Raw genomic sequence first — 25,142 nt, forward strand, 5'->3', positions numbered from 1 at the left:
ATTAAAAAAAATTAAGTAGCTGTCTTCAACTGATAAATTAATCTTGAAATTCTAACCATAATTTTCAAAATAGAGGCATTGTAAGTGTTGCCACTTTGAAGAAAAGCAGACATGGCTCTCACTGAACTCTGTATGGGAGCAGCTGTGAAGAGCACCGTTCCGAGGAGTAGCCATTTGGATTTTCCTTCATCTAAGTAGGCTTCACTCCCTGGCCACTTTTAAGGGTTTTCTTTTTATCAAATTTGAAAGCCTATTTAACAGGCTTTATAGTTGAAAATGAAACTATAAAAACCCACCAAGAGGATCTTTGTCTTTAGACAAAGTGAGTCCCAGATGGTTGCAGAAATTCTGTGGTTTCTGAGAGACAGCAAAATTCTCTCCTAAATTTCATGGGGCCCAAAGGTTCTGAAGCAAGAGCAGTGTGCATACATTGCCAGACCTGCGCACATCAAGAGGAAGAACAGAATGAAACTGCCTCAGAGCTTTCACGTGTTTACTTAAAGTTAGACAATGCTAAGGCCTCGTAAGACTTACCCATGAGTGCTTAGTAACTCCTAGCATGTGCTGAAGGAAAGCTTGCCTGCTAACTCATGACTCATGGTTCAGTTGACTTCTGTGTTTGTTATTGAGAAGACATTGTTTTAAAAGATTATTGCAACAACAATGACATTTAATTTTTGGTCTATCAATGTAGCGGGTTTATAATGAACTAAATAATAGTTCATTCGTAAATAATCATATTTATTTGTATAAATAATAGTTGACTTATAGTGATGTTTACAAAGTTCTCTTAATCATATATGAAAATGTATCCAGGGGCGCCTGGGTGGCTCAGTCGTTGGGCATCTGCCTTCGGCTCAGGTCATGATCCCAGGGTCCTGGGATCGAGCCCCGCATCGGGCTCCCTGCTCGGCGGGAGGCCTGCTTCTCCCTCTCCCACTCCCCCTGCTTGTGTTCTCTCTCTCGCTGTGTCTCTCTGTCAAATAAATAAATAAAATCTTTAAAAAAAAAAAAAAAAGAAAATGCATCCATTAGGGTGTTTTAAGTTTGAAGTAACAAAATAGGCTTTTTAATCTTCACAGTAAGCTAATGAGATGTAGATGCTATTATTGTTCCTATGTTTACATTTATTATCTCATATAATAAGGAAGAAGGCAGGTTAGGTGTTGGTTAATTAAGCCACTCAGTGCTATATCTGCTTCTCTGCTAGCCTCTTGGATTTGCCTTTTTTGTCTCAAGATGGCCACAAAAGCTACATGTCTACATATATATCCTCTCATAACATCTTCCGTGACAGACAAGAAGCGGGGCTTTCTCTTCTCAAATTGTCTCCCTTATCAAGGAGTAAAATCTTTAGCCTTTAGCAGTCTTCCCTTTTCATATTATTAGCCAAACCGTGCCCCGTGTTCACCCCTCAAGTAATCACTGGCAAAAGGAGAATGGAATTACAAGGATTCGTTTGTGCCAATTACGACACAGACTCTGGGGGCCGTGGAGGTGTCCACGTGCCCTGGGTACTTTGCTGCGTTTTGAGACCTGAACCAAATCAGGGTTACTAATAACCAGGGAGAAGGAGGGACCACCTCTTTGGAATAGAACCAGTGGCATCTGCCGCATTTACATTATGATAGGCAGTCTTTATTCTCTTTTTTATGGTTTCTGGGTTTTCTTAATTGGTAGGTATTAATATTATGAAAGACAGACCTTCAGAGTGATTATCAACACAGACTCCAGGCCAGAGAGTCTGGGTAACATCAGGCAAGTTATCCAACATCTCCATGCCTCCGTTTTTCCCTTGTTAAGATGACAAGTCCTAGTAGCACCTATTTTATATGGTTGCTGTGAGAATGAAAGAGTTAATTTGTAAAAATGCTTTGTAATAGGACGTGTGTGCATACGCTCATTAACTATACATGCGTACGTACGTACATATGTATGCAGAGAAAGAGCGGGAGAGATTTATTTTAAATTACTTTAAACACAGTTGTGAAGGCTGAAACCCAGAAGAGCTTACATGTAGTTCCAGCCTGAAAGCCTGAAAGCCAGTAGGCTAAAGACCCACGAAAAGCTGATTTTTCAGGGCCAGGAAAGGCAAAGGCCAGGAAAGACCGATGTCTCAGTTCAGTCAGGCAGGAGGAGTCCCTCTTACACAGGCTCTTTGTTCTATTCAGATCTTTAGTTGACAGGATGAGGCCCACCCACATTAGGGGAGGGCCCTCTGCTTTACTCAGTTTATCAATTCAAATATTAACCTCACCCAAAAGCACCCTCACAGACACACCCAGAATAACGCTTGACCAAGCATCTGTGCAGCCCGTGGCCCATACAGGTCAACACATACAATTAACCATCACATGCTTAGACCTTTAAGTAAACCACATATATATGGGTGTGTGTGTGTGTGTGTGTGTGTGTGATTACTGTTTTTATAATCTGGAGAAAAATATTATAAATAAGAATATCCAGTATGTGGAAGTCCTATGTTTTCCAGTCATGGTGAATATTTGTATTACAGAAGGATTCACTGCATAGGAATAAATTTTGCATTATCTTTTCAATTTCAACCAATTTAAGAGGTATTTCTTAATGCCTACTGTGAACTGTACTCTTAGCTGGATGAAAAATTGGGTGATCCCTGAGTTTTTGGATCATTCTGTGTGTTTTACAAAGCCACATGCTTCTACTCTATGAGAAAGCTTGAATAAAATAAACTATAATTAGGCAAAAGTTGTTTGTATTATCAGTTTATAAAGTGATCTCTTATTGCATAAGACTGCAAGATACCCTTGGAAGCCAGCCTTGGAAGTAGATAAATGGCCAGTTGGCCTCTCAGCCACCAGAGCAGAAGTCTTATGCTCAGTCCCTGTCCTTTGTGACTGCTACATCATGTGACATCAGTGACTGCCACCTCCTGGTGGGTCTCTTCTCAGGGCTTCAGCTTTCCCTGGTTTACCTCCACGATCCTTTGCCTCTTCTTCCCGGGCCCCTTCCCTGGCTCTTTGCTCCGAGTCTGCCCCTGAACTGTTGGTCAGTTGCTGGTTTAAGCCTTCACCTCTTTTCCGAGTCAGCTATTTTCTGTCTGTGCACATTTGCAAGGCTTTCATTCCATAGGTCTGCTATCTCCAGCCTCACCTCACTCTCCAGCACCCACCCAGGCTGCGGACCCTGCATGTGCCTGTGCTTTGATTTCCATAAACTCAACATGACCAAAGCAAAATCCCTTTCTCCTCCCAAGCCTTTCTTCCTGTGTGCTCTAAATAAGCTCATGGCTTCATGTTCTTGCCATTAAAACCAACATAGTTAATTCTGTCTGAACAATTAACGTGTTAACCAGGTCATGAAATCTGAATGGATGAAACTTTATTTATTATCTTTTAGATTATCATCTGTGGAAGACAGATCATCTGTAGTTACTTGTCTCAAAGCATAGAACTGAGAGTCGTTCAGCATTACATTGGTCAAGATGGACAAGCTGTGATTCGAGAACATTTTGACTGCCTCGCAGCCAAACAGAAATTGCCTTCATACATACTAGAAAACAGTGAACTGACAGAGTTGTGTGTGAAGGCCAAAGGAGATGAAGATTGGTCAAGAGACGTGTGCTTGGAATCTAAGTCCCCTGAGTATAGCATTGTCATTCAGGTATGAGAAGTAGGACAGTCTGGAATAGAGCAGTTTTAAAGTTAAAAATTTCTCCTTGTGCTCTTTATTCAGTACAGTGCTTTATTTTAAAAAATGACCTGTACAAAAGAGGGAGATCTGAAATAAGATAAAAAAAAAAACTCTGAATATTGCTTCTCAAACAGTTTCGTCCCATCCCACAACAACACAGCTGTTGTATCAGTTCCAGTAGTTTTTAGAGCCGAGATGCTACCCCTTTCAGGTGGAGGCAAGTTATATCTTGAGAAAAATCCTGATGCTCCAGGGCTTAGGGTGGGGGTGCAGGGGAGAGGGGTGGGAAGGGTGTGTCCTGCCCACTTGAGAATCTTTTTATCTCTTCCTCCCATTCCACCATCATCACTTTCCTTGCCATGAAAGACAAATCCTCCCCTCCATTCTCCCACCCAGTCTTGTGTCAGTCTCTCCTCATACAAATGCCTTTGTCTTTAAGCATTGGCCTTGGGGCGCCTGGGTGGCTCAGATGGTTGGGCATCTGCCTTCGGCTTGGGTCATGATCTCCAGGTCCTGGGATCAAGCCCCAAGTCGGGCTCCCTGCTCAGCAGGGAGTCTGCTTCTCCCTCTTCCTCTGCCTCTCCCCACTGCTCCTGCTCTCTCTCTCTCTCTGTATCTCTCTCTCTCTCTCTGTATCTCCCGGTCTCAAATGAATAAATAAAAAAATCCTTAAGAAATCAAAAAGGAAAGCATTGGCCTCATTGACTCACTGCACATTCAGTTTATGCCATAATGAAGTCTGGTTTTGCTTATTCTCTGTTTTTAATGGCTTTTTTCTATAACTTTAAACTTTTTAATCCTCCAAACTGACATTATATGTGCGCCTCATTTTGATTAATTAGTAAACTGTTCAGTATTTAATAGAAGCCTTTTCTACCTCATGGCAGGTGCCATCTTCAAACAGTTCCATTTTTTATGTCTGGTGCACAGTTTTGACATTAGAACCCAACTCTCAAGTGCAACAACGAATGGTGAGTGCTTTCCAATCCTAAAATATGGTATATGACTCTGACCTTTCCTGTTCTGAAATAAATTAAGGTCAGAGTGACCCAGGGAAGAGATTTATTGCAAGTTTGTTTCAGCATCAAACAGCTGGGGTACTGCAACAAAGCAAATATGAAAGTTGTCTGTCCTTTTGTTTTTATAGATTGTGTTCAGCCCTCTTTTTATCATGAAGAGTCATCTTCCAGACCCCATTATCATACATTTGGAGAAAAGGAGTCTGGGATTGAGTGAAACACAAATTATTCCCGGAAAAGGACAGGAAAAACCACTGCAAAACATAGAACCTGACCTTGTGCATCACCTAACATTTCAAGCAAGGTACTGGAAAAGTCCTTACGTTTTCCTAAGAGAGATTCAGAAGAAAAGCAATCTTATACTATTGAGGGGAAGAAGGAGGATAGAATTCTTTGTATGAATCCTTATCTTATGAGAATGTTTTTTTATAATTGCCCTGCCTAGTGTTCTCTTATCCTCTTCAATGGCTTTGGATAAAATTCAGCCTCTTTCATTAAACTTAGATATAAACAAGAGGGATTGGAAAATTTAATTGACACATAATTTCTCTAGTGGAAGAAGAGATGAATAGAGCTCTCACCCAGGCATGTGGGGGGCGGGCACAGGGAGAAGGGGCCAGGGCCCATATCATCCAGAAACTGTGTCACCAATCCCTAAATCCCTGAAAACTGATTCAGTGTCAAAAAAGGTATTGGTCTATAATATATCTATAGTTCAGTTTTTTTTTTTCAATAAATTGTAGATCACCTTAGAAAGCTGATATTTACTCCTGTTTTTTCTTTTCCATTTCCTAGAGAAGAAGACGATCCTTCCCACTGTGCCGTTCCTATCTCAACCTCCCTCATTAAGCAAATAGCCACTAAGATACACCCTGAAGGCACAGTTAATCAGATCCTTGACGAATTCTATGGGCCAGAAAAGTCCCTTCAACCCATGTGGCCCTATAATAAAAAGGATTCTGACAGGTAATGTTCTCCAGTAATCTTTTTCTACAAACACTTCTCAATATTAATAAATAAATGACCATTCACCAAAATGTTAGATACCATAAAAGAAGGTTTTTAAAGATTGATTGATTTGAGAGAGAGAGAGAGTGAGAGAGGGCAAGCAAGGGGAGGGGCAGAGGAAGAGGGAGAGAGAAAGAATCTTAAGCAGACTCCCCGCTGAGCGTGGAGCCTGACATGGGGCTCCATCCTAGGACTCTGAGATCATGACCTGAGCTGAAATTGAGTCAGCCACTTAACTGACTGAGCCACCAGGCACCCCAAAAGGTGTTTTAAAAAGAAGATATTTGCATGCATATATCAGAATATGACCTTTTATCGTCTGGGTAGATGTATTTTATGGACTGCTTTACTCATAATCTAGAACATAATTGCATGAGAAGTTTCTCCTGAATGCAAACTCAGCATTGAATGATTCTAGTGTGAAGAGGTGTCATACAAGAGCATTGTGTGTCTGGAATCCTTAAACATATTTCATGAATACTGAAGTCATCGTATTTCATTGAGTCTCTTGGATGTGGTATTTGGAACAGGAATGAACAGCTGAGTCAGTGGGATAGCCCAATGCGAGTGAAGCTGTCAGTCTGGAAGCCATATGTTAGAACCTTGTTGGTAGAGCTTCTACCCTGGGCCCTGCTTATCAATCAGTCCAAGTGGGACCTCTGGCTGTTTGAAGGAGAGAAGATTGTTCTACAGGTTCCTGCTGGCAAAATTATTATCCCTCCTAATTTTCAGGTACTGTAACTTTTTTTTAGCTAATATGAATTCTTTTCTTTCAACAACTAGCCTTTATTCTGAGGTCGCATTTATATTCCTAACAGAATCAGTTGTAGAAAACTGTCCTCTTAGATGCATATGTAAGGGGTATGGAATGTTCTTTGATATTCAAAGACCTCTCAGATGTCTTTTTTTTTCCCCATCAGCAGTAGTCATGCTTGAGTTATCATTAAATTTGATAACTGTACTAGTTACAGTTTCATTTTCATTGTGTACAGGATATCTGACAAGCATTAGGATTGGCCTACTCAGGGTATGTTAAGGATATAGAGCCATATTCTCTGCTAACCCGCTCCCTAGGTAGACTGGTGGTTCTTACAGAAATTCTCAGAGATCTGCAAGGTGGGTAAAATTGAGGATTTCTGAGCAACTATTTCTATCAGGGCTCCTTTTCCCTTATAGGTGGATCTAGATGTCCATAATCATGGATGTCCACCCAATTGTTGATAATAACAATATGGAGTCATTACTGGCATTGGCGGTGGGCGGGGGGGGACCCTAATGTAAATCAGAATTTCACAGCGAGACTATATTCCATCACAAGAGAACTTTCTTGATAAGGCTAACCCATTTCGAGAAAGCACATAAATCTGTAAGAAAATAGAATGCAAGGAACTCCTAACTGTTTTCCTGGTGGGGAACAATTGTAGAGTCCTTTTTTTGAGCTCTAGTTCATGAACATCTTTATTCAATTGCATTTTTCCTGTGTGGTTTTTTTTTTTTTTTTTTAATAATCAGATGATGTTACCTTATGGAATTGGAATGTTGACCTACATGTACCTAAGGTTGCATATTATTCTTTAGTCAAATGAAATGAAACCCTCCATTTTTAAGTCTTTGTTATTTATAGGGGAGCCACAGTTTGGGTTGGGGTTTTTTTTCCTGCCATAAATATGAATTCCATTGTGAATCCAAGAAAACATTTCTCTGAGAACTAAAATAAAATGTATGTTGCCATTACAAAAACAAAAACAAAACTCACAAAGGGATTTGGTTGCCTATGTAGACTTATTATATAATATAAAAAACTTCCTGTGAATTGAGGTAAAACTGTCAAAGTTAAGAAAAATACTTTATAATTGAGGCATTATTTTTCCAGGAGGCTTTTCAAATTGGAATATACTGGGCAAATACAAACACTGTGCACAAGTCAGTAGCGATTAAACTGGTCCATAACCTGACGTCTCCAAAGTGGAAAGATGGAGTTAATGGTGAGGTTGTATCATTGGACGAAGAAGGTTTTGTTGATGCTGAAATAAGACTTGGTGCTTTCCCAGGACATCAGAAGGTAGGATCAAAGTCTGTGTGGCTCAGGGGGAATAGCATGCCATCTCTTCAACCTGTTTGATATGAGTCTACCCTTTTCTTTTTAGTCCCTTTTTGGCATCACATGCTCTAGACAATTTATAACAGTGAAACATGTGATTTCTTAGACCTCTCTGTTTCACAGGGTTTTGTTTTTTTTTTTCCTTTACCAGTGATAAAAGCCATGTCACATAATTTATCCAATAACCGCTCTGTTTCAGAACACTCAGCAGTCACTTGATTGATCGTATGTGGGTGAAAAAATGAACTTATTCCAAAATATCAACAAATTATGCTTGGCCTCCTTTTCTTCGAGCGGGAAGTAGAGTTGCTAACATTCTGAGCGCTGAGTGAAAGGACAAACCTCCCATAGCAAAGGTTATGTTCCTGGAAAGGGCATCATGAGCAACATCAACTCTGATCCTCCCATAGAACCTAGGGTTATGAGGGAGTTCTGTTCCTGAACAGAGAAATGGTACCCAGGATGATATGAATACAGAAAACCTACTTCATCAGTTATTTAACTAAATACAAACGGTGTATGATTTTCAGCATCAATCTTTTCTAAAGTCTATGAAAAGCAATTAAGTTGAGTGATACAGTAACAAATCACATTAACCTGTGTGTATGGCAGCACAATATCATCGTGTCCCGTGTTGAGCTCTCACGCTGTACTTCATACTATCTTCGTTATCTTAACCCTCCCAAATCAGAAGAAGAAGGGCTACTTCATCAGAGAAGCACGATTCAGAACGACCCTTCTCTGAGGAGAAGTTAGATTTTGACAGGCATCTTTGAAGAGCTTCTTGAAAAAAAGTTAGTGTCATTTGGGAACTTTTTAAAAGTAAATTTCTCTGATACAAAGAAGTTGGTTTCTCTTCGGTATTCAAGGCTGGTATCCATTTCCTCAGAGTTGTCTGGGCAACACATGTTTATGCACTGCTGGCCAAAAGACTGTAACATGGGTGTAAATGGCAAAGAGCTGTAAGCGTGAATCACCCAAAGCTGAAGACTTGTAAGTTGAGATCAACCATCAAAACCTGGAAAAGAATGTCACAGTACACAGTCTAACACCCAATACTTCCAGCACCTCACAAAGTGGCCACAGCAAGTGCTGAATAAATGTGAATGAATGAACAGACTGTTGGAAAATATATTATTATATATATTTGTAACTCCTTTTTCTTTCCTAGCGATTCTCAAACTTTTTAGTCCCAGGACCCCTTTACTCTCTCCAAAATCATTGCAGACCTCTAAAACCCTTTTGTTTATGTGGGTTTTAGCCATTGATACCCATCAAACTAGAAATTAATACAAAAACTTTAGAATGCAAGAAGACACAAACATACATTCTGTTTGCCATGACAGCGATCACATCATAGGTCGTATAACCCCTGGAAAACTCCACTGTACACTCATTAGAGAATTAGAGTGGAAAAGACAATAGCATCTTGATATTATGATTAGGTTTGGACCCCCTAAAAGGATCTCAAAAGACTCCCCCACACACATACCAGGGTCCCAGGCCACACTTTGAGAACTGCTATCCTGACATTACCACTTACTAAGTGGGGATCGTTAGGCAACGAGTATCTTCTCTGAACACCTGTCCCTCATAAAGCACGGTAAGGGAATGAGAAGATATGTGGAGGTTAAGAGCAGTACCTTAGAATCAGACTGCATGGTTTCCAATCCCAACTGTCTTTATGACCGTGGGCAAGTTACTTAACCTCTTTAAGCCTCACTTCCCTCTTCCATAAAATGGGGCTAAGAATAGCTGCCCCATGTGGGTTTTGTGAGGATTCTGTGAGTTAACACGCATCAATACTGACAACAGGCAGCATGCAAGAAAGCAACATAGGAGGTCCAATCCTTGTTTTGTTTTGTTTTGTTTTATCATCATCACTGTTAAAGTTCTCAGAATGCCCAGTGGTCCGCACTAGGCCTTTGGCAAGGTAGCTGCTGGGATGAGCATGAGGAAAAGGGGGAGGAATGCTTAACTGAATTCTTTATGTTGAAAAAATGAGTGACATCTGTTTACATAAGTGTTTATAAATAAATATTTTGTGAGGGAATTGGTTAAATAACTTGAAAACAAGTCTCTATCACTCTACCATAGCAGCAGAAAGAACTGGTTCACTGGGATACCCTGTTGCAAATAGTGACCCCTTTTAGGGGCGGGGACATTTTTGAGACTGAGGGGGGACTCCGATAAATACTCTGGAACAAAAGGTAAAATTGGTACTATCCTGGGCAAACCGATAGATAAAATGGCCTTTTAAAAATAAGAAATTTTTATATGCCATATAATATTTTTTGCCTTAATGTATTTTATAAAAATTATTCTTTCCTCAATTGTCTTGCAGTTATGTCAATTCTGCATTTCCTCCATGGTGCAGCAGGGCATACAAATTATTCAGATTGAAGACAAGACTATAATAATCAATAATATGCCATATCAAATATTCTTCAAACCGCAGTTATCTGTCTCCAAACCCCACTCTGGAAAGGAGGTAAGCGGTTCATAACCTGACTGATTTGTCTTCAGTTTTGATACATTAGCAATAAGTAAGATTAATTTTTTAGCCTAGAAAAAATAAAAAAGCTAACACCGAATACAGGTAAAAAGAAATTTACTTGTTACTGAATGAAAACCATGGATGTCCTGGGCAGCGCTTCTGAGGTAATTAAGGAGCAGAAATCCTACAAAAGCAGCGGATCCTGACACACGGCCGGATTAGTGCCTCCGGCGCCCCATCTGCTCCGGGCTTCAGCACACACTTCTAGCATGCTTGCTAACCCAGAGCCCCAGCAGCAGGGACACGAGCCTGAGGACTGGCCCCTGGGTCTCAGGGAAAAGAACATCTGCCTCCCAGGCTGCGGGCCGAGAGGAGCCATGTGGTCGGAAGGCTGGGCCCCAATGGAGCCAGGGATTTGGGAGCACTGAGTTCTCTGCCCACGAGGAGAGTAACTGTGAAAATGTACCAGCTCATTTATGTGGCCATCTCACTGGCAGAATATGCAGAAAATGAATCCAAGAAGGGTTTTTGATTCACTTCTTTATACAATTAAAATGATCACTTGTATTTTGAGGGAGAAATGAGATCTTTTCAAAGGACTTAAACACATAATATGCTAAGTGGTCTGCTATTGTTTTATGCTATTGAAACTATCACACAGGAACCTATTTCTTTCTTTACCTCTGTCTGCATTTATTTTTATCCCTTTCAGCTCCTAAAAATTACATTAGAACAGTAAAATGGGATGAAAGTCTTACTCTTCTAAGCTTACAGTGCATTATGGTATTTCCAAAAATGTCAGAATAGTAGAATTTCATCTTGGTTCATCAAAGTATTGATAGGATACATGACCAGAAATACCCAGCTGGGACAGAGAGGTCAACAATGTTCGCATTTTAGGTGAGGATTTGGCCAGAGAATGAGCATGTGAGCGGATAATTCTCCTGCTTCTCCCCCCCTACAGTTTTCTGAGACACTAGGTCAGGGCTTTCCACGCTGACATTTCCTTATCTGAAAATAGGCATAATTTCACACTGCTTGCAGGTTTGGGGTGGCGACTAAATGAGGTAATATGAGTAAAAAGGCTCGACACCCAGGAAATGGTAGTAGCCAGCAGGAGCCACACCACCAGCATTGCAATGACCTGATTTGCCTCGGCTTCCTGGAGACCAGGGGAAGGCCCACGTTCTTCTGGGCAGCTGAGGAGTGTCCCCTTTTTCAACCCCACCCTGCTTCAGGCAGGTGTGCGAACTTTCTTAAAGACACATGCTAATCCCTAGCCTCTCAGGGGAGACCGTGTGGGACAGTGGGAAAACCACCAAACAGGAAGCAGGAAGCCGGGTGCTGGCAGGGCTTTGCCACCTCACCACCTCTGTGATGTTGGACAAGTCGTCAGCTCTCTGGGAAGCAGCTTCCTCAGATATGAAAGAGGAGTTTTAAATAAAGTATCTCTCAAGGTCCTTTTTAAGGCTGAAATCCTGAGACTCTCTACCGTGCCGCAAACCCTGTGGAATTTCAACCGACGGTTGGGATGAGAGTTTCCTCCTCCTCAGGATAAGCCTTACACGAAAATTGTCTTCTATGCTCCCAGTCCATCAGCTCTCTTCTTCCCAAGGCCCCGCAGGGCTCAGGGCTCACCCTTTCGGTTCGGCCATCCCTATCCAAGAAGACTCCCTCCCCAACACGTGGCATGTCTACCCTTACGACATCTGGATTTTTGCAGTACCGGGGGGCCATTGAGGACTTTGCATCACCTTCTAAATCACCTCGGCCTTATCAAGTCTCATTCTGTCTAGGAAAGCAGACCCTGCTCCCACCGCTTGTAATAGGCTCATTAGGGTTTTCTCATGGGACTGGGATTCTAACATGCCCGTGACCCCCACCTGCCTACCTCCTGAGAATCCATGGTTATGGTTTCTTAGAAGCTGTGCCTTCGGGCGCCTGGGTGGCTCAGTTGGTTAAGCGACTGCCTTCGGCTCAGGTCATGATCCTGGAGTCCCGGGATCGAGTCCCGCATCGGGCTCCCTGCTCGGCAGGGAGCCTTCTTCTCCCTCTGACCCTCCCCCCTCTCATGTGCTCTCTCTCTCTCTCTCATTCTCTCTGTCTCAAATAAATAAATAAAATCTTTAAAAAAAAAAAAAAAGAAGAAGAAGCTGTGCCTTCAAAAGCTTAGCTTCTCTCCATTGGTGTAGCCACTGTGCTATCTCAGCATTGTCTTTTTCTTTTTTGCAGTATTTTCACGTTCCAGACAGTGCTACTTTCAGCATTTGCCCGGGGGGAGAGCAGCCTGCTGTGAAATCCAGCTCCCTTCCTTGCTGGGACTTAATGCCTGATATCAGCCAGTCACCGCTGGACACATCCCTGCTTCAGAAACAGATCTTGCTGGCCTTTTCTCCCTCGGCAGGTGCCGCCGGCTCCCATTGCTGGAGCCTGCCGGCCATAGTTAGACAAGAGTTTCCCAGACAGAGTGTAGCAGTGCCCTTCGGAAACTGCGGAGGAAATGGCTTCTGCACCAGGTACATCCGTGTGAACGCCCTTCTTTGCTTGTCGGTGCGGCTCTTCATCCAGGTGCCCTGCTCCCTGGATGTAAAACTAGGTTTTACTTTTATTTTTAATGGCTTCTAGACATTGTATGCATTGGGCATATGTTGTGATCACATGGGCGTGTCCTGGTGTCCCACTGATGAGATTTCTCCCTAGTGCTGACACAGCTTATCCTGGGGCGGGGGTGGGGGGGGTATGATAGTGTTTGTCCCACAGATTAGTGGCAATACATCGCAAGGAAAAGATCGCCTTCTGTGAGAACTTCTTAGCCTCTGTCAAGGGTTAAAATATGAGGGAGGCCAAGTTGGAAAACGCTTTTCCTTTCCCATATTTTACGTCGACTTCAAAATGGAATTTTTCTTTAAAAGTCATTAAGAGAGATAACTTAGATAAATACAAGTCACAGAAGACTCTGTTCTGTGGTTGTTCCTGCACGCAAGTTGCTCCCATTACCCATTACCAATTATGCAAATAACAACCACAGAATCAAGCCGGAGACATGTAATGGTTTGTTCATACTGGACTTTTAGTTTGTGGTTGTTTTGCATGCAATACATCCCTTCTGGAGCTGTCAGGAATAACTTATTTACGGTATATGTAAAAAGTACAAAAGAAAACATATCGTGATCTTACCAGAGGTGCCTTCTTCTCGTAATTGAGAATTTACGGACTTTGAGACTTTAGCTCTCCTAACTTTTTGATGTCTACAGAGATTTCTAGTAGTCATAGTTTAAAAGATAACTTCCTAACTCATCTTATCCATAATAGTAAGGCCCTGTTCCCTACATACATCCCTTCTTCTTTCACAGCATTCAGAAATATCCCTCATTTTATAAACACTTTTCATCTCTGATCCTGGACAGGAGTGGTTATGTTTATATTCTGGATGGAGAAGTTAAGTGTGGGGAGTTTAAGGAAGCATTTTTGAAAGTGATGTGAACCTATGTCAAGAAAACAAAATTTATTTTTAAAACTGAAAGACAAAATCTTAAATAAGATTGCATTTGGGAATGATGTTTAAAATTCTAAGAATTGTAAGACATGATTTTATTAATATAATTTAATCTTATCTATGAATACTAAACTAGATATTAGATTGAAACTACCATATGTTAATCCTGGCCCCTAGCTTTCTTGGCTAGCAAGAAGAAATTCTCTGAGGTTGGCTTGCCCCGGCTCTTTCAAAATTAGGCTGGGAAAAGAACTTTGGTATGTATCCAAGGACTGCACTCTGCCAGTGAATTCACTTCCTACAGCCCCATCTCCTCCTGTCTCTCTCCTCCCCTCACTCTACAGTGCACGTTGGATGGTGTTATTAAGATGATTTCCCCAAATGCTAACGGACAGCTCACTTTGGCATTTCAGGCAAATACTGTCTTTGGGAAGGACTCACACTGGTGAACAGGATAAATGGCAAATGAGAAATTCTTCAACGCATTATCAACTCCTCTTCATCCGTGTAAACTAAGGGCCCCATTTGGCAAATAACCGATTCCTTTGGTTAATTTGATCAGTCCATGCAATTTAAACTGCAGAGAGGATTTTTTTTTTTCCTGTTTTGATATGAAATATTGTTTGGTCGTCTGTGGTGTGAACTGGAAAGTTTCTGTCTCTCCATTGCAGGGCAGCCTGTGCCCACACAGCCGTTTTTCCAGTGCCAATTAAGACTGCTTTGCCCTTGGTGGTCTAAGTGGAGATCATGTAAAGTACGGTGATGTTGTGAATATTGACAGCGGGCGTTATGAGCCTGCCTACCTTTAGAATATAAAAAGAGCAAGCACCCAGATTCTCTAGCATTCCTTCTAAAAGTGCATCAGCTCCTCTTATGCCAAAGCTTACCAGGCACTGCTGAGGAAGAAGGCACTCCATGTGAAGAGGAAAGCAGGGTAGGAGGCAGGGTTAGTGCAAGGTTGGCTCTAATTCTCTCTAACTGGTAGACGTTATGTTTTTCCCCTTTTAAATAATTTTTTACGTCTTTGAATATTTTATGATAATCATACGTTAACGTTGTGAAAAAAATCGGGAAAGCTATAATTAGCGTATGACAGTTAATGGATGAGAGGGTGGCCTCCTTTCTCTGGAAACATTTCCTCTGGTGGATAAAAGAGAAGGCATTGTAGAGTGGTGAATATTACAAATCTGAATAAATATGGACCAGGAGAGTAAGCATTCATTTTTTTCTAAAGCACTTCTGTCATTTGATCTGCTTTCGTTCTAGGGCAGTAACACTGACATATCAAGAACACTTTGGAGTGACTTACTTAACCCTCTCAGAAGACCCTAGTCCTCGAATAATTTTCCACAACAGATGTCCAGTAACAATCCTTATAAAGGAAAACATTAAAGGTATATTTTATAGCATTGAATTAAATCATATAAAACCTATATTCTTTGCGGAGGTTTTTAATTCAGTAGCTACCCGTGATCCTGTGGAGAATGTTTAAATAAAAGTATCATTCAGGGGCACCTGGGTGGCTCAGTCATTAGGCATCTGCCTACGGCTCAGGTCATGAACCTGGGATCCAGCCCCGCATCGGGCTCCCTGCTCAACGGGAGGCCTCCTTCTCCCTCTCCCACTCCCCCTGCTTGTGTTCCTTCTCTCGCTGTGTCTCTCTCTCTCTCTCTGTCAAATAAATAAATAAAATAAAATCTTTGAAAAAAAAAAAAGTATCATTCATCCCTCTTCAAGAAGTTTCCCCTGCCGCATTATGTTTAATATCCCTTTGTCTTTGTCTTCAAGGCCTAAGTCTGCATATGCCTTTTTTTTTTTTTATTTCAGATATTCCAAAGTTTGAGGTTTATTGCAGAAGAATTCCTTCTGAGTGCTCAATTCATCATGAACTATATCATCAGATTTCCAGTTATCCAGACTGTAAGACCAAAGACTTACTTCCCAGCCTCTTCCTGAGAGTGGAATCTCTGGAGGACGTAACAATGGAGTGGAGTGATGCTGTCGACATCAACAACCAGGGGACACAGGTCAGTGAGCCATGCGTCTTCCTGCCACGGCCCAGACACAGATTCCCTTTTCTAAGGGTTCCATGCTTATCTATTTTTGAACAGTTTTCCAAACGCTGCACTTCTTGTCTCTGTGAGGATGCATGTGTATCCATTTTTACGTCCTCATTTGGTTATAAATTCTCCAATACAAGTCTGTATCTCCAAAATGTACTTACAACTGTTAACCAGCATTGAGCACTTGGTAAAGGCAAGCCCCTGTTGGGTCTAATCCAAGGTCAAAAAGGAAATACAATTGTTAGACTTCTCTATGTAGAGGGTAGTCCTACTGTCCAGATTTTAGGAAAATCATAATGCCAACCCTAGATTCGTCCCCTCTTTTGAAAGTTTCAAAACTTAATCTAAAAATACACATATTTTTGCTGAAAGTACATAACAGTCTGCGAATATAAGTACAGTTTAAAAACCCTGAACAGATAAATGTCCCGATTTGTCTGTCTTACTCTCCGTGTTGGTGGTGGTTTATTTTTATTGAAAATGGCATATGATCCCAGCATTTCATTTCTGCGGTGCTGAAAATTTGCCAAGGTTAGGTGTATGACTAAAAACACACACTGTCGCGCAGCCCTCCCCGCTCTCTAGTCCGTCATCACCGACAGGAAACTGTCCTCCCAGCCTCCCTCCGCTCAGCCCCCGGGGACCACGGCTGTCCTTGGTGTCTCTGAGCTTGGCAGGTTCGAGGCACCTCGTGTGAGTGGAACCACACCACACTTGTCCTGTCGTGCCGGCTAGTTCCACGCAGCCTAGTTAGTGTCTTCGGTGTTTGTCCGTGCTGCGCCGTGCGTCGCCGCTTCCTTCCATTTTAGGGCTGAGTGATCTATGCTGTACTTTGTTACGGTTCTTTCACACCCTGGTCGTTCATTCGTAGGTCCCATTTACTGTAATGGTTACAAGACACCTATTAAATGTATAAATATATTTACCGTAATAACAATTATCATTTAATAATTGCTTACTGTACGTCAAGCATCGTGCTGAACACTTTGCATTCATTCCTCTCTAACCCTGCCATAGCCGTACACGACAGGACGATGATCTCCACGTTACACAAGTGAAAACTGAGACCTCCAGAAGTAGCACGGCCTAATTCCCTTGTGTTATAAGAGAAGGAACTGGGGTGTGATCCACACCTGCCTGACTCCAAAGCACTGCTCCATACCGCTGTGCTATGAATCCTACTTCCCTGCCTGGGATTCCTGAACTCCCTCTTCCCCAGCTGGCACATTCTTTCTCATCTCCCAAGAGATTCTCTCTCTTCCCCTCACTGCAAAGTCTCCTCCCCACTACCGGCCCCTCCACATGTTCATATAACATTTGCAACATTTAATTGCATTTCTTTCTTTTTTTTTTTTTTTAAGATTTTTATTTATTTGAGAGAGAGAGCAAGCGAGCCCGAGTGGGGTCGAGGGGGGAGGAGAGGAGCAGAGAGAGAAGCAGACTCCCCGCTGAACAGGGAGCCCGATGTGGGGCTGGATCCCAGGACCCCAACTGACTGAGCCACCCAGGTGCCCCTGCAATTATTTCTTTAAGTGATTTCCTACCAAGTTAGAATTCCTGGTGGTCAGATACCTGCCTTATTCATCCTCAGCCCGCAGCAGAGTGCCTGTCAGCACCCTAAGAGTAAATATCAAATCAGTAAATGAATGAATGAATGAGAAGATGAGATTAGGCGAGAGAGATGGTGTGAAGGAAGGAAAGAGAGCCCCAGGTCTAACCTTGGGAAAGGCCAGCGTGTCAGTGCAGGGCAGCAAGAGACGGAGAGGAAGAGGCAGAGGGGCAGGGGGCAGACAGAGCCTCTGGAGGACAAAGTTTACAGGCTGTCAAATGGTGGAAAGAGGGAAGCAAGGTAGCAAGTGGAAATGACAAGTTCAGAGTGGGTGGAAGGGAGGGAGTGGAGGAACATGTGAGAATTGTTTCTGGTCTCCGTGCTGCAGGGGCGGAGTCAGTCAAGGAGAAGTGGGGAGGACAGTGAGGAGCGGCCGGGGAGGCAAGTCCAAGGCCCAGGGAGTGTAGTTGTGCTGGAACAGGACCTCGTAGAAAAGAGGTGGGGATGGACATAGGTTAGGGAGAGCTGTTTGGAGAGAGGGACCGGGAAAGTGAGTGTGAATTGACCCTCCGAGGACTTAAGTTTATTGTGAAGTATGGAGTAAATCATCCACTAAGAGGGAGAGGGAAAGGGCTGGGGGTCTGGGGAGAGAAGTAGCTGCGGAAACAGACGAAGGATGTGGCCAGGGACAGGTGCAGGACTAGCCGGGGGCCCCAGTCACCTTGGAGACCTGCATTCGTAGTGGCCCCAATTACAGGGGAGCGGTTTCTGTCAGCAGTACTCACTGGCTGCACACTGAAAACCTGCTGGATCTGCGCAGCCCCAGGAGACGCTCCTGGTCTCATTAACGTACAAAATAAAGATTGCAAGCTGCCCAAGGGTTCCTGAACTCCTCTGCATCGGTTTGAAGATTTTTCAAACTTTGCTTGCTTCTGTAGGTCTAGGGAGTTCTTGACAATAGGCATTCTGCCTGCCAAACCTTATTTCAGGGATTCCCGTTCACTCTAAATTTCCTCAAACCTTTGTAGTCACAGATACTTCAAAGCTAGGAGGAGTACTCTTTCCAACACCCTTATCATCCCTGGTCTGAGGACCCAGCAAAGGCTCACATTCCCATTAATCTTGGAGGAGCTGTGTGCCATATGTCCCGCAGACCATGGCTCACTTCCTACTCTGCAGGAAGATTTGTTTCAGACCCTCACCAACATCTCCTCGGTAATACACCACGGCATGTAAATCACCGGGGAGCGAAGGGCGCTGTGTCCTCTGATGAAAGGAAGCAGCCCTTCTATAGAAGTGAGTTTGTCTTCCAGGAGCCTTTCCTCAGCCCGGGGTCTGAGCCCCGTGACGCGAATTTCAAAGCTGACCTTAAAAAAGCAGGATAAAAGCACCGTAAAATCCCCAATCTGCCTCAAGGAAGACAGCTCCTTTAGCTCTCGCCGGTGATCGGCCCTCGCCTCAGCTCTGGAAATAGGACAGTGTCATGTCATATAATTTCGAAATGGAATATGACAGGGAACATTCAGAAAGTAAGTTTATAATCACACAAAGAGGTATTCTTTGGCTCAGGAGTTATTGGGAAGGCCTGACAGCACGTAGGCCACAAAATTCTGACCGTTTTTGGAGGGGGCTGTCCTGGGTCGTGTTAGTAGCTCACACCTGCTAGAAGACATCCCCTGCTTGCTCACCAGAGGCCCTGAAGTAGCAGCTGGTGCTCTTATCCTGAACTTTCCAGTGGGTGGGAGCCTGACTCCAGGGGAAAACATCTCTAGATTCTGAACACATAAGTAAAGACATAAAAAATGAGCTTTCGTTGAGCATTTTAAGTCACAGTTTTGATCCCATCAGGAAAACAGTTTAGAATCCTGCCTAGTTTATGGGACTGCAGTTTCCGATAATCAGAAACCTTACTTTCGTCAGCGCTAGGCAGTATTTTTTTGAATAAAAAGGTAACAAAGGAAACGTAGCTGCCGTTTAACTAACGCAAACACTGAGAAGCATGCGTCAGTCACCAATCGACAAATACTTACTGAGTCTCTAATACGTGCCAGACGCTGTCACTTGGTAGTGGGACCACGTGAAATACAGTGAACGGGAGGGAACGCTGCCCTTGCACTTGGGAGATGCCACGTGGGGGAGACAGATAATAAGCCAGCGCTCCCCAGGCTGTCGTATTGTGAACTCTGGAAGCAACTGCGAAGGGCAGGTCAGTTGTCCTGCTAGGATGTACAGCAGACGAGCTTGAGAGGCCAAGGAGTACCTCTCCAGTAAGAGACCTCGCATCTCTGCCTTCAAGTTGAACAGGCATGAAGTAGACAAAGTGGGAGATTTTTCTCGGCGGAAAGAGCAACATGTTTGAAGCTTCGGTGCTCAGAGAGGGAGCCTGGTCGCTTTGGGGATCTAAATGCCAGTGTGGCCAGAGTGCCAGATAAAGGAAAAGGGGGCAGGAGGGGGACTAGTGAGGCAGTTCAAGGCCAAACCCAGCCAGATTCAGTATCTGCAACCAAGGATTTGGGTTTTTATCTTAAGAGCCATGGGAAGTCTTTGACTTGTTATGAAAAGCAATTTCTGAGCCATTGAAACAGCAAAGAAGAATGAGCAGTTTGCACCCCAGAAGGTTTGCAGGTGTGTTTTCTTCTAAAAAGATCCAGTAAATTCTCATAATCTTTGACACTTAGCAGAAGTGTTCCATGGAGTCAGTGTCACCAGGATTTTCTTCTCCGTGTGTGTGTGGAAGATGGGGAGTAACGGTCTTTCATGTTTCTGTAGCTCTCTACCATTTACAAAGTGCCCTCATATCCACAGTCTCCATTCTTTCGTTCATTTATTCGGCAAGCTTTAATTGAGGAACTATCCAGGGCCAAACCCTTTGCCCCGAACAAGGCCTTACTCCTGCTCCAAGGACCTGAGCATAAGTAAATAAATGCAGTCAAGTGGAGTAAGTCCCAAGACAGAGCCTTTGATCACGGCAAAAATTCTAGGATCATTAGGGCAATAATTTTTCTGTTTATTTTCCTGATGAGAGGTCTGAGGCTTAAAGAGTCATCAGCTAGGTGGTTTATAACTAAGCAGGATCAGGCTGGAACCGGGATCTGCCCACATGTGACCCAGTCTTGTTTTTCCTGTACCAAACAGAGGTCCCTGTCTGTCCTTTGGAGTCCAGCCCTGGCTACAGATATTGCTACCTGAAGGTTCATGAAAGCACAGGTTAGAAGAGCTTTTCTACTTTCCCCTCTGTGCAGGGCAAGAGTCCCTCCCGTGCCATCTCCCCTCAGTGTTCTGGCTCGGGCTTATTCCAGCAGTGACTATAGGAAAGTTTCTGCTCGTGTCGAGCTGAAAACCCTCCCTCCGTGGCACCCACTCATTCATCCTTGTTTTACCCTCTGGGGCATCACAGACTGTTTACTTCCCCTCTAATATAGCAACACTACAATTATTTGAAGGCCGTCTCAACATCTTCTCTTAAGTATTCCCTTATCCAGGCCAAGCATTTCTGGTTCCTTGAATCATTCCTTCAGTAAATGTGATTTCCAGACTCATCACCACAGTTACCCTTGTCTGAATACACTAGTGTGTTATGTTCCCTTTTAAAAATCTGGCAGCGAGAATTATACATAGTATTCCAAATGTGGTCTAACCAGCTATTACCTCCCTGTGCTTCCATTAATAAAGTAGAAGATTGAGTTAGCTTTTTATTAACAAGTTCAGACTGTTTGTTATTATTGAACTTGTGGTCAACCACATCCCCCAGGTCTTTATCATATGACTCGCTGTACAGTTGACTTTTTGAACCCAGGGACAGGACTTTGCATTTATCCCCCAAAAATTAAATCTTGTTGCTGTTGGCCTAGTCCAGCTTGTTGAAATCCCTTAAAAAAAATTTGTGATGCTGTCATCCAACATATTAAGTATCCTTGGTAGCTTTATGTCATCTATAGATGTGGTAAGCACGCGTTCTACGTGTTCGTCCAAGTCATTAATAAATATGTCGAACGGGACAAGCCCAAGGTCTCCATGCTGTGGTGAATCGCTAGATACCTCCCTAACGCGTGGCCTCAGGCATCCACTAATGCATCAAAGTGCACGGTCATCTAGCCCACATTTCTTAAATAAGAAAACGCATCTGAAAGCTTTTTTTAAGCCATACTATATAAGATGTTTCTTATCTTATTTACAAGGTTATCATAAGACACTTTGCTAAGTGCCCTGATTAACCAGGACTCAAGTATGTAATCAGTCCACTTGGTGCAGATCAGACAGAGGTAATAACCCTGAGCACTAATGCTTAAAGGGCATGTACTCATTTTCCGACATACCTTCAGCCTCCATCCAGGAATCTTTACGTAGAAAAAAAGTTACCAACCCAAGGGAATATCTGATTTATAAAACGTGCAGTAAAGACATTTTGACTTTTTGCTTACTTCACTCGCCTTCCCCTATATCCCATATCAAGGCCAGAACAGATACCAGCAAGTTGGTACCCACTTCAGAACATCAGCCAAGTGCCCTGGTCTAGAGTCTTCTGTGTGTTTACAGTTTGTTCCAGCCGAGTCACACCTGCTCTTAAAGATACTTGGGAGTAAGGATTTCCCTAAATATTTTTCAGAATTATACCCAGAGTATCACTGTTTAGTTTTCGCCCTTATCCAACCTTTTCTCATTTTAGAAACTGATCATTTTGGAAATTCATTTCCCTTCTTTTCCTCTCTAGGAGATCGAATCTCATTGCTTTCGCTACCAACTATCATCCAGTCACTCTCAGATCTATCTCTGGCCCCTGCATCTCTCCTGAGCTCCAAGTCAGTGTTCTTCACCAACCACCAGACATCTCCGCCTGAAACTCACAAGCTCCTCAAACCCAGCATGTCTGAAACCAAGTGATCATTTTCCATTCCCCAAGCCAGCTCTGTTAGAGTCGCTACTCCCCAGTATACAAACCTTAAATAATATTTAGGTAAATTTGTATTGAATTCCTGCTTTATGTCAAGCACTCTACAAATACTATCATTAGTCCCTGCCACATCCCTTGAAGGTAGATGCTACCTAAAGCCCAGGGAGGTCACCTTGCACAAAGCAAGTGGCCTGGGATCCAAGCTCCAACTGTCCAGCTTCTGAGCCTATATTTTTCCTACTGCACCCCAGTGCCTTCCCCCGCACACATCCTGTAAATCACCAGTTTCTGGCAGAAATTCCTCAAAAATGTCTCTGGATCTGCCCCTTCTCTCTGTGACCATGGTCTACTTCTGGCCTTTTACCCATCATCCCTCTCCCAGAGTTTGGCAATAGCCCCTCAAAGGACCTCTCTGGTGTCAGCCTCATCACCTCCAACTCTGTCTCCACAACTGCCACCCAAGTGATTACTAAAACACAGAGTCCAGCCCAGAGGAGGCTCTCCAGGCCACTAGACTGCTTAAAACAGACCACCACCTGAGACCAACCAGGCTGCATCTCACTCCCGTATTCCCTCCACAGGTGAGGGGTCAGGTCCATAGCACATACACAGATCTCTTCTTCCCTTCAAAGCCTAAGTCTTAACTTCATCCATATCATGGTTTTCCTTCCTCAGATATTTTCTCACAAGCCACTCCATCTAGAGGTAGAAGTAGTACCCTTTCAATTTATTCCTTCCCAAAATAGGGAGTAAAAATTTTTATGAAAAATGAATGTTAGCCAAAGGTCAGAACAAATAGAATTGCTGATTGACTTATCTGCAGATCTATTAATGGAGGCTGAGTATCTGCCCCCCACAAGCTGGAGACCCAGGAAAACCATAGGTGTAATTCAGTGCGGATCCAAAGGCCCGAGAACCAAGGGAGCTGATGGTATAAATTCACCAGGAGGAGTTGAAATGAGATGTCCTAGCTCAACAGTGAGGCAGGGGGAAAGGGGGCAAATGATTCCTTCCTCTCCCTTTTGTTCTATTCAGGCCCTCTACAGACTGGATGTTGCCCCCAACACACACATTGGAGAAGGCAGTCTATGGAGCCCACTGATTGAAATACTAATCCCATCCAGAAACATCCTCACAGACACATCCAGAAATAATGCTTAACCTGGGCACCCTCTGGCCAATCAGGTTGACACAAAATTACTTATCACAAAAAGAAAGTAAAAATCTGAGGTGGGAGCACCAGGAGTCAAGTAAAAGAAAGAGAACTGGAAAGGGAAGAGGCCCAGCAAGGTGTATCCTCTGTCTGCTGTAGCCCAGGTGGAGAGGAAATCAGTAAAATATTGGAGGAGGGGCGCGCAGAAGGAGTTTTAATAACAGTCGTACCTGTTACGGAAGTCTACCTCAGCTGCAGTGCTGGGATGCTTTATAACTCCCCCCAGATTATCCCTGGACTGCCACACAGAGCCTACAGGGAAAAAGAGGGAGACAGGGGAAGAGAGACTTTCAGGAATTCATCCTTTTATTTCCTGTGTCCCCTTGTAACTTATTAACTTAGTAAAATTAAATTGGTATCATTTTTTAAAATACTGTTTACTGGACATAAATCTAATAAGCAATCATTTTAATAAGGATAACTGGATATGTTAGAAAAGCACAAATTATTTTAAAGTGTTTCTTACTTATAATCGTAGTAGAAGACAACATAGTAAGTGGAGGGCAGGACATAGGCCTGGGATGGTGTTCCATCCCACACGCAGGAGAGAAAGTCTTACTGATCAGAGTATCCAACACAGATACAAAGGGCAAAACACAGAGTATCCTCCAAGGGTTTAGTGGTCAGGGCAGCAAATCTACGATATGTTGCCCAATAGCCCCCCACACTCCCCCCCACATCAGTATGAAGTGAAGAAAGAACAAACACCCGATGCTGGCGCTGATCAGGACTGGCTAGCTCACTGGGCAGTAACAAACAGCTCGGCAACAACAACAGAAAATCCCCCTCGGTCATCAGTCTTGTCATCGTCCCTTTTCCCACACGTGGAACAAACAAATTGCCTCCCCAGCGTTCTATCCAGTCACCACATCCCACTGGAAATCCAGTACTTCGGAACGCCTCTCTGAGTCTGCACGTTGACTCCTTTCATCTGGAGGGCTGTGAGCTCATGTCCTCCTCCTTTCCCCCCATTTTACAAGAAGCATAACCATTATAAGCCCTCCAGAATGGAAAGGGGAAGAATGAGAGACATAATGGCAGCCCCTCATCCATGACAATTTGGAAAATTTTCTGAGCACGTAATTGTGGGGTCTCTGAGCCCTGTTTCTACTCTTGGAACTGCTTTCTTAACATTTTTCTTCTAGTCCCTGGCTCTACCCTCAAGAGATCTTCCTCTGTCACATCTGAAGCTCATATTATTGAGTCTCAAGCAATCACAGTCTCTTTTAGTCAAGGCCTGTGAGTTTATTGGGCAGTAGTCATTTCCCAAGAACTATTTGATTCCAGAGAATTCATGAACTGACAACCACATCCATGGTCCTTTTCAAGGCATATTTCTGTGCTATCTTGTTTCTTTGCTTCTCTCTAGATTTAAGAGAGCTTCTGTGGCAAACTTATACTTTTAAGCTAAACTTTCTTCTGAGTCACTTTAACAATTGATGAGGTTTTAACAGTGAGTGTGATGCCTATATGTAACCCTAGGGCAGAGTATTAATCTGCCTTCATATTCACTAAACTTTGGTCTCTTGATGTTTGAGGTTTAAAAGCATTTCTAGCCTTGCAAGGCCCTGAATTTCTGGAATCTCTCTTCTCTTTCATTTTTATTTGCAAACTGGCCAATTGTTTCCTGAGC

At 43.1% G+C, this 25,142-nt stretch overlaps 1 protein-coding gene across 2 annotated transcripts in view; it reads left to right on the forward strand.

Annotated features, from left to right (window-relative positions):
• Window positions 1-25,142, forward strand: part of VPS13B (vacuolar protein sorting 13 homolog B) — a 767,339-nt gene that overhangs the window by 710,613 nt on the left and 31,584 nt on the right. For both annotated transcript variants that reach the window (XM_035011614.1, XM_035011613.1), the window contains 10 exons: window positions 3,379-3,642; window positions 4,560-4,643; window positions 4,820-4,995; window positions 5,487-5,657; window positions 6,230-6,431; window positions 7,573-7,761; window positions 10,145-10,291; window positions 12,530-12,813; window positions 15,060-15,187; window positions 15,621-15,820. In XM_035011614.1, coding sequence (XP_034867505.1) covers window positions 3,379-3,642; window positions 4,560-4,643; window positions 4,820-4,995; window positions 5,487-5,657; window positions 6,230-6,431; window positions 7,573-7,761; window positions 10,145-10,291; window positions 12,530-12,813; window positions 15,060-15,187; window positions 15,621-15,820 — 1,845 coding nt within the window. The remainder of the gene's footprint in view (window positions 1-3,378; window positions 3,643-4,559; window positions 4,644-4,819; window positions 4,996-5,486; window positions 5,658-6,229; window positions 6,432-7,572; window positions 7,762-10,144; window positions 10,292-12,529; window positions 12,814-15,059; window positions 15,188-15,620; window positions 15,821-25,142) is intronic.

This window comes from Mirounga leonina, unplaced genomic scaffold (genome assembly GCF_011800145.1).
Source record: "Mirounga leonina isolate KUSES-001 unplaced genomic scaffold, KU_Mleo_1.0 Mir_165, whole genome shotgun sequence".
In the NCBI taxonomy this organism is placed as follows: domain Eukaryota; kingdom Metazoa; phylum Chordata; class Mammalia; order Carnivora; family Phocidae; genus Mirounga; species Mirounga leonina.